This window comes from Photinus pyralis, unplaced genomic scaffold, assembly GCF_008802855.1.
Source record: "Photinus pyralis isolate 1611_PpyrPB1 unplaced genomic scaffold, Ppyr1.3 Ppyr1.4_LG8, whole genome shotgun sequence".
Lineage (NCBI taxonomy): Eukaryota > Metazoa > Arthropoda > Insecta > Coleoptera > Lampyridae > Photinus > Photinus pyralis.
In genome coordinates this window covers 3,219,736-3,229,441 of record NW_022170819.1, presented here as the reverse complement: position 1 = coordinate 3,229,441, position 9,706 = coordinate 3,219,736, and the positions used below count along the sequence as shown (strand labels likewise).

The 9,706-nt window shown below is 39.2% G+C and overlaps 1 protein-coding gene across 1 annotated transcript; it reads left to right on the top strand.

Moving 5' to 3' along the window:
• Positions 1 to 2,519: 2,519 nt before the first annotated feature.
• Positions 2,520 to 8,468, top strand: LOC116179044 (eukaryotic translation initiation factor 3 subunit D). The gene is made up of 8 exons (XM_031498747.1): positions 2,520 to 2,804; positions 2,857 to 3,116; positions 3,167 to 3,278; positions 3,328 to 3,437; positions 3,488 to 3,626; positions 3,679 to 3,839; positions 7,605 to 7,736; positions 7,792 to 8,468. The coding sequence occupies exons 1-8, from the start codon at positions 2,603 to 2,605 to the stop codon at positions 8,362 to 8,364; spliced, it is 1,689 nt and encodes a 562-aa protein (XP_031354607.1). The 5' UTR covers positions 2,520 to 2,602; the 3' UTR covers positions 8,365 to 8,468.
• The last annotated feature ends 1,238 nt before the right edge of the window (positions 8,469 to 9,706 follow it).

Genomic DNA, 9,706 nt, shown 5'->3' with positions numbered 1-9,706 from the left:
AGTGTTACAGAGCGCATGATAGAGACGAGGGGGGCAACGAGTTCCTTCATTTGCCTAAAAATTAACGTAATTTCTCTTAATTTCCCCAACATTTCTAGCGTTGCATTAAGTTACACAAAATTACTTTGAATTAACCGGAAAAGAGTATCCCCTACAGAATCCTTCTTTAAAATTTCTAGCTTTCCTAGATTTTCTCAGAATTTCTTCTTATTTTCGTTAAAATTTGCTAATATTTCCCTTGAATTTCCTTGAAATTGTCTCCTATTCCCCCAAAATTTGAAAGAAAATTCAAAGGGCTGTAACTTTTGAACTAGTAGCCCAATCTTGGAACTGTTTGAAATTATGGATTCCACAGGCCACATTCTATAAGAAAATTTTTTTTCCGGGTAGATCTGGGACAATTTTTTTTTCGTAGCTGAAAAAAAGGCAGTGTATAACCTTCCTTTTTTACAAAAAATCGACTGCACCAAGATTTCTCGGGAAAACACTTTTTCTTATTAATGTTGGTGCGTAGAATCTAAAACAATTCGTACTTTTTCGATCGGACTTCTCAATCAAAAGTTATGGACTAGAAACCAAATTTCGAAAGAAAATTCAAAGGGCTGTAACTTTTGAATTAGTAGCCCAATCTTGAATGTTCAAATTATGGATTCTACAGGCCAATTCTATAAAAAAAAATTTTTTCCGGGTAGATCTGAGACAATTTTTTGTTCGTAGCTCAAAAAAAGGCTGTGTATAACCTTCCTTTTTTACCAACAATCGGCTGCACCAGATTTCTCGGGAAAACACTTTTTCTTATTAATTTTGGTGTGTAGAATCTAAAACAATTCGTACTTTTTCGATCGGACTTCTCAATCAAAAGTTATGGACTAGAAACCAAATTTCGAAAGAAAATTCAAAGGGCTGTAACTTTTGAACTAGTAGCCCAATCTTGGAATGGTTTGAAATTATGGATTCCACAGGCCAAATTTTTTTTTCCGGGTAGATCTGAGACCATTAATAAGAAAAAGTGTTTTCCCGAGAAATCTTGGTGCGAAGGTTATAACCTGCCTTTTTTTGAGCTACGAACAAAAAATTGTCTCAGATCTACACATAAAAAAAAATTTTCTTATACCTAGAATGTGGCCCGTAGAATCCATAATTTCAAACAGTTCGATCAGTCCGATCGAAAAAGTACGAATTGTTTTGAATTCTAAGCACCAAAATTCATAAGAAAAGGTGTTTTCCCGAGAAATTTTGGTGCAGTCGATTTTTGGTAAAAAAGGAAGGTCACTGTCTTTTTTTGTGCCACGAAAAAAAAAATTGGCTCTTTTCTATGAAATTGCCTCCTATTTCCCCAAAATGTTGTAATATTTATCTCCTCCCTATAGACTCCTGTTATTTCTTCAAAATTTCCTCTAGATTTCCTCTAGACTTTCTCAGAATTTCTTATTTTCTCAAAATTTTCTAATATTTCCCTTGAATTTTCTTTGAAATTGCCTCCTATTCCCCAACATTTTGTAATATTTCCCACCTCCTTATAGACTCCTTTTACTTCTTTAAGATTTCCTCTAGACTTTCTCAGAATTTCTTATTTTCTCAAAATTTTCTAATATTTCCCTTGAATTTTCTTTGAAATTGCCTCCTATTCCCCCAATCTACTTCCGTCCATTTCTTAGTTGTTTCTTCGAAATTTCCTGTATGAGAAACAAGAATTTCCCTCGTGATCATCCCCTCGGATGGAGATAGACAGGAGCTTCCCATTTATTCAAAGAAGATAAAGCACTTGGCTGCTTGTAAATAGTTCTCCTAGTAGGCGGTGTGTTGCCTTTATTTATGCTGTGACAAGCACACCCGTACGCCTGCGCGTGCTCATTTTGGAGCTGAAAAGCTCTTTCTTTTATGTCTAAAAAGATGTTTAGCCAGAAATGGGTGCACAGACAGACCGACATATCGAGAGACCGACATGATCGAGATTTTGTTGCGGATTTCTGGTGCTTCCATCAATAAAGTGGGGTGAGGGGGGGGGGGATTTTTATCCCAATATGCAATACCTCCCCTACTAACGTTCGGGGGTAATACAAAAATTACTAGAATGGCGTGCCAGCGACGGTAACACAAAAGCTTAAATTTAGGAAGGAAGTCATTTGACTTCGAGCTTAAAGGGCTTAGCATCCTTAGGTAGCGTGGGGTATTAAAATGCACGATCGCGGTGCTGACTCAGACAGATAGACAGACAGACATCAAAATCGCAAAAGTGCACTTTTTATTTTTTGAAAGTGAAAATGCACTAACAAAATTGCTTGTCAAAGATGTCGCCACTAGCCTGAAACAGATCAATGATTATTCATTGACAGTAACGAGATAATTTTGGAATTTTATTGGATTCGGCTAAGCAACGCTGCTAAGTTGCCCAGGCCTCAGTGTGAAGGCGCACTAAGAGCAGCCTAGTGGGACTCCTACTATGTAATTGGAGCCCTAAACCCTCCGCCACTGGATGAATACCAATATGTCGATAATGTAGATTCCTATTACAGTGACGGAACTTCCTCGTTTTCTAACCTATAAGTTAACATAAGCATATTGTGGAACACGTAAATTTATCTAAAGTTCTCATCTTTAAATGACTATGACGGACGGATCAACTGGGGAAGGTGTTCCCCATTTTTCGGCGCCGGTTATACAAGATAACCCCGTGGGATGGGGACCGTGTGAGATGCCTGACCAGTTTCGCGACATTCCCTACCAGCCCTTCAGCAAGGGCGATCGTTTAGGGAAAATAAGCGACTGGACCGGTGCCGCGTTTCAGGATAAGAAATACGCAAGTAAGTAGTTGCCATTTCGCGGTTTCCAATTTAACGATCGCACGAATCGTAGGCAAGTACGCGTCGCAGTTCGGCTCGGGCAGCCAGTATGCTTACTACCACGACGAGGACGAGAGCACCTTCCATTTGGTCGACACCACTCGTGTTCAAAAACCGCCGTATCAGCGCGGACGGTTCAAGGGTAACCAAAGGAACATGCGCGGGAGGGGAATTCGCGGCGGCTTATCCGGAGGAATGCAGGCTTTGGGCAAGGGAGTTAAGGCGAGAGATCGTGACCGTAAGAACCAAATTAAGAAGTGGTCGCAAGGTCGCGTACGTACCGGGGGTTTTGCATGCTCGATTAATTAACGGTCGCATTTCAGCCTCAAATTAAGATCAGAGACGCGTCCGTTACGGTTCGCCCCGACTGGGTTACGATTGAAGAAATGGATTTCCCGCGTTTAGGGAAATTGTCTTTGCCCAGTATTAAAGACGGTAAGCCTTCCTTGACCTTGCAGGACGTTAAGTGTACCGCTTTTTTTAGGTGAGGACGTTTATTGTTGTGGCGAATTGGAATATTACGATAAAACTTACGATCGCGTGAACGTTAAGAGCGAGAAGCCTCTGCAGCGCATTGATCGTATCTTCCATACTGTACGTACTTTTGCCGTCCCGTTCCATTCCCACTGATTTATTTGCCTTAGGTAACGACAACCGACGACCCGATTATTCGAAAATTGTCAAAAACTGAAGGCAACGTGTACATTACCGATACAATTCTGGCGACTATTATGTGTTGCATTCGGTCAAATTACTCGTGGGATGTTGTCATCGAGAAACTTGGTGAGTGAGCCGGTTCGTAACGAGTACGGTATCGCTTAACGATGAATTGCAGGTGACAAGTTGTTCTTCGACAAACGTGACAATACCGAATTCGATTTGCTTACTGTAAACGAAACCTCCGTGGAACCGCCACAGGATGACGGTATTTCGTTCAATACTCCCAGAAATCTAGCCCTGGAGGCAACATTTATCAATCACAATTTCAGTCAGCAAGTAAGTGACTCAGTTTCCACCAGGTTTCATTGGTCGAACAATTGAGTGTCTAATTTTTGATTGGTTGTTGAGATCGGCGGCCATGTTGCATCAACTTTCTGCTAAATGTATGTGGTTATTGTGTGTTGCCTACACTACACTGAATTTTTGATGCAACATGGCGGCTGGGCGGAGCTTGTCAAAAGAGAAAAAATAGGTTTGATTGGTTGTTGAGATCGGCGGCCATGTTGCATCAAATTTTTGCTAAATGTATACGGTTATTGTGTGTTGCCTACACTGCACTGTATTGGTATTTGATGATTTCTAATTTGAATTTTCGATGCAACATGGCGGCTGGGCGGAGCTTGTCAAAAGAAAAAAAAATAGGTTTCCTTCATTGCGTTCTGGATTTTTCCCTAAAACTTACCGCCAGAATATGCTCTTATAATTTCCCAGAATGTCCTCCCGTGCGCTGTACAGGGTGGCCAACTAAGAATGCGAGGTACTGTATCTGAGAATCTATTCATCGTAGAGGCTTGCGGTAAAAAATTTATTACTAAAACGGCCACGATCAAAACCTCGAAAATAGGGGGCGTAACTGCAATCTGGAATCTAAAGTCACTAGATATAGAAAGCCATGGGCGTACGCAGGGAGGGGCAAGGGGGGGGGGGCAGCTGCCTCCCCTTGGCCTGGCCACAGGTTACGTTTTGTTTGTTAAAAAATATCTGTAAGAATTGTCTTTTTTCAATTTGCCTAAAATTCTACCGATATACCGAAATGGCCTTTATATCTACCTCTGTATCTACCTATCTATTTTCGCCCCGTGTTTTTTTTTTTTTGAATATTTAATACAAAATTAATTGATATAAAAGCGGTAATATTTTGAGCCAGATTTTGAGATATAATACTCGTAATTTTGAAGACGTTTTTAGTAACTATTACCTACTAAAAATAAAAATGTATATTATGTGTTTCATTAAACATTTTTTTCCCACAATTTTATTTTTTGCTTTTGATGAAGTACTGCTCAATTTTTAATTATTTGTAAATGAGGTTGTAGATTAAAAAGTGAATTTTCAAATAATTTAATTAATAATTTATTTATTTTTTGCCCCTCCCTACACCAAAAGTTGCGTATGCCCATGATAGAAACTACCGCAATCATCCGTCATTTTTGGGCAAATTTGCTGCCAACTTAAAAAAATTGACAAATAAAATCTGAATAGCTGGCATTTTTTATAACCTAACTTCATAGTACTGTCATGTTTTATAAAAATATATACAGACATCTCCAAACAGGTCGAACAATCCCTAACATTGAAGTTTTAGAATCTGGTAACTTCCGCCATTTTTGGGCAAAAATCATGCGTTCTCTCTCTAACACACGAGCCCAAGGGATTGCGGTACTTTCTATATTTAGTGACTTTACTGGAATCTAAAAAAGTGATGTTTCTGTGAATTCCGCTATATTAACCTAACAAAAAAATGTCCGGTCGTTGAAGTTGACGATAATCTGAACAATTTTTGTTTGACAATTTTTCCTGTATCTCTAAAAATGAAGTAGTGGGGGGTATTCAAAGGTTTCCATAAAGAACACCCTGTATCTTCGAAACGGCTGGGCCGATTTAAACAAACTCGGGTTAGTTCAAAAGAGCTATTCTTCTGCTGCAAATATTATACTATTTGAAGTTTTGTTAGTTTCACATATCACCGCTTGAGGGCTTTTTTCGACATTCTGACAGAAATGGTTAATTTTCTCAACAAAATTAAATGCATTTTGCGATTTTTTTTTCATGAAAAAGTAGCTAAATGATGTCTAAACAAGCTTGCGAAAACAGCATCTCGATATCTTGAGATATATATATATTTTTATATCGTGATGGCCAGCATTTCGAACATTTACGGCGGAATTAAAAGCTCCCTTTTTTAAATACATCTACCTTAGGGTCACAAATTATATAATAAAAATAATTCCGGAAAAATTAGCTTAAAAAAATAAAATTTTCAGGGTATACAATTTTCTTTGGCCTAAATTTTAGGTTAGGAACAAGATATCGAGATGCGGTTTTCGCGAGCTTATTTAGGCATCATTTAGCTACTTTTTCATGAAAAAAAAAATCAAACCAACGCATTTAATTTTGTTGTGAAAATTAACCATTTCTGTCGGAATGTCGAAAAAAGCCCTCAAGCGGCGATATGTGAAACTAACAAAACTTCAAATATTATAATATTTGTAGCCGAAGAATAACTCTTTTCAATTAAACCGAGTTTGTTAAAATCGGCTCAGTCGTTTCGAAGATACAGGGTGTTTTTTACGGGAACCTTTGAATACCCTCCACCACTTCATTTTTAGAGATACAGGAAAAATTGTCAAACAAAAAAGGTTCAGATTATCGTCAACTTCAAGGACCGGACATTTTTTTGTTAGGTTAATGTAGCGGAATTAACAGAAAATCACTTTTTTAGATTCCAGATTGCAGTTACGCCCCCTAGCGGCCATTGCAGAAACTTAAAAATATTTTCCAGGTTTTTCTCATGGCCGTTTTAGTAATAAATTTTTTTACCACAAGCCTCTACGATGGACAGGTTCCCAGATACAGTACCTCGCATTCTTATTTGGCCACCCTGTACATTTTTGCAACTGCTTGTGTGAGCAACTTCTGGCATTTATTGGGGTCAGGAGGTTGGGGGTCCAACAAAACATGAAAAAAATGAAATGGTTTCCAGAATTTGGAATGCATAGATTACAAAACTTTAATTTTTTAAAATCTGCATGGGGGGGGGGGGGGGTTGAATAATTTATCTATTGCAAAAATAATTACAACGCAGCTGGGTTTCTGCTTGTTGCATATTTTTCGCGTTTCTGTGCGGTTTAAAAAATTAAAATAAGTTTTTTTCAAAACTCGCAAGTGTTTTCGTTGTGTTTTTGTTTGCACGTGCGTGTTTGTTGGTCACTGACATTTTTTGAGAGTTGACATCAAACCGTACGAACTTATCAACGGCACTATTATTGAGCCTTCGTCATTTATTAACAGTAAACTCAGGCAAGTTTCATTTTTATTTTTTTTTTAAATGACTCAATTTGGATCAAGTTAGTTTCTTGAGACAAATTCGCATCGATTCTGAGAAAATGGCACCTAGGAAATTTCCCCGAGCGGCTGGGGAGCGTCGACGTGTGGGTTCGCTTCTGTATGGTTCAAGGTAGGACATCGCGGCGCCGGTTAGGATAGGGATAGTTATCGCAAGTTTAAGCGAGGTTGAAGAAAATTCCTACGGCGTCCCGTCGAATCAGCTGCCGTAAGAACTAAAAATCTGGAAAAAAATTTATAACTCGAAAACGGCACCGAATTTCCTATTGCGGTTTTCGGAGATCGTGGGATCGCGGAATAACTTTAATAATTTAATAAGATTAAAAGTTAATAACTTTACGAATCTAAGGAGGCGAGACGTCGTAGCCGGTGGGCCGAGCGTATGTCTCATCAAAATCAAAACGAGAAAATTTTAGCAAACAAAATGGACCTGCCTGAAGTCTTAAATGCTAACCTATACGATGAGATTTACTAAAAAACGATAAGACTATCAATATATTGGTGCTTTTTTGAGCCGAATCAAATTTCTTTGCGCTTTTTTGCCTTTAAGAACATTCCAATGACGCTTACTACAATCCTAACTCCATTCCCACAAGAATCAAGCAAAAAAATTGACCTATTATTATTGATATATTAACTGTTAACTAGTTATGTCCTTAGCTAAAATAAATTAATAATAAATAACGTTACGTTTAGGTGTTACGTACCGGTCAAAATGAGCCCCGCTACAAGTTTGATAATCCCAATCCCTTCATTTCCGAAGACGAAGAGGGAGAGGTCGCTAGCGTCGCCTACCGCTATCGTAAGTGGGATCTGGGTGGCGGAATTGTAAGTGTCAACGTAACCGTCTCTCGCGCGGCTAAAATCAGTTTGGTGTGTATAGGTTTTGGTGGCAAGATGCGAGCACGACGCCGTCGTCCAATCGCCCAGTGGCGAACTTCAATATTTGACAATAAAGGCGTTGAACGAGTGGGACTCCAAGTCGGCGAACGGCGTCGAGTGGCGCCAAAAGTTGGACAACCAACGCGGCGCCGTCCTGGCGAACGAGCTTCGAAATAACGCCTGCAAGTTGGCGAAATGGACCGTCCAAGCCCTACTCGCGGGAAGCGACCAAATTAAGTTCGGCTACGTGTCCCGCACGCACGTGCGCGACAACAGCAAGCACGTGATCTTGGGCACGCAGCAGTACAAACCCCACGAGTTCGCCAGCCAGATCAATTTGAACATGGACAACGCCTGGGGAATTTTGCGCTGCATCGTCGATTTGGTTATGAAGCAGAAAGATGGCAAATTTTTGATTATGAAAGATCCGAATAAGCCGATGATTAGGCTTTACGACATACCCGACAATACCTTCGAGTCCGATGGCGACTCCGAGTCGGACGACGAAGTTGCTCCGGATGCGTCGACGTTTCAAACACTTTACCCTTATACAAACAGTGTGAAACGTGTTTAAGTATTCAGTTTATCGAAAATTATTAACTTGCTTTTATAAAAACTAATTAAAGGAGTCATTTAAATTTTTTTGTTAGGTGGAATAATAAAAACATTTTTGTATTCTTTTTTTTGTGTCTACTTTTTAGCATCCTCATCAAAGATGGTCTATCGACGAAAAAATCAAATAATCAACCCTTGAATCTAAATGGCTGTGTGGACATAGTGGAAGGTAAGGTTGGCAACTCTGGCAAAAAAACTACAAACAGAGCCACCTACCTTTCAAGTCGAAACGAGGGACGTTTCGCGGCACTTTTGAATCTGGATGGCAGTCGGCTTGATATGGGTGGCACGAATGAACTCCTACGTTGTGTGATCGGTTCTTGTATGTGTTGGGACGTGAGACAAGAACAAATAAATATATTACGCACACACAAAGCCATGCCAGGGAAACCTTCCACGGGGCTAAAACCCTGACATAGGCCACACAAATACATGAAATAAATCACCCACAGCAAGAGAAAATACACATAAATAAAACATCTCAAATTGTCGGATAAAAATTAGATAATCAAATCAAATGCAATTAAACAAGTTCATAAAAACAAAATACACAAGACATAAATGCAGTGGAAAACATGATAAATCAATTCAGTATAAAAACACATCAAAATACCTGTACGATCAATTGAGATAACACAACTCGTAAAATAATAAATTGCATGTACATAGGAAACATGTAAATGGTGTGTCTCTACTTCAGCCTTCTGTTAACGTAATTTACTTTAATACGAAAAGTACATGTGAGAATGCCATTGGCTAATAGCACAGTATTCATGTGAAAATCGATTATCGCTCAAGGAGAACATATTTTAATAGAGGAAATGTTAATGAGAGGGCCCTTACTCGTATTGCTAAGATGTTAAGAACATACAATCCGCACGAGACGAGTAGGCAACAGATACAGCGAAAATAGCTAGTACAATAATGAATAAAATGGTTCCTACCTGTAAATAGACCTTCAAAGCACCACCACCAAAATAATCAAGAATAAAAAAACTGGGAACACGTGATGCCTTTCCTCGCCATCTTCTCCATTCTCCCCTAGCTCCGTTACGAAAATCCCCTAGTATTCGGCATCTGCGCAAAACGGTCGATTGGTTATATACAGAGCATATCATATTTTTGTTTCAGATGTAAAGGTGTGTTGCCTAACCATAAGGGTGGATTATCACAATTGTAACGTTGCAATTCATCGCCCTCTGGGTGAGAAGGGCGGTAGTTGGTAGAAAACAGTTCCTTTTGTTCAGGCTTTTAATTAGAATACGATAAAGTGGATTTCTACCCCCTCTTCCCCGGTCATC

Coding starts and splice junctions, on each gene's coding strand:
- LOC116179044 (XM_031498747.1), top strand. CDS start 2,603: ATGACTATGACGGACGGATCAACTGGGGAAGGTGTTCCCCATTTTTCG. Junction 3,627..3,678: donor TGTTGTCATCGAGAAACTTG/GTGAGTGAGCCG, acceptor GATGAATTGCAG/GTGACAAGTTGTTCTTCGAC. Junction 3,840..7,604: donor ATCACAATTTCAGTCAGCAA/GTAAGTGACTCA, acceptor CGTTACGTTTAG/GTGTTACGTACCGGTCAAAA.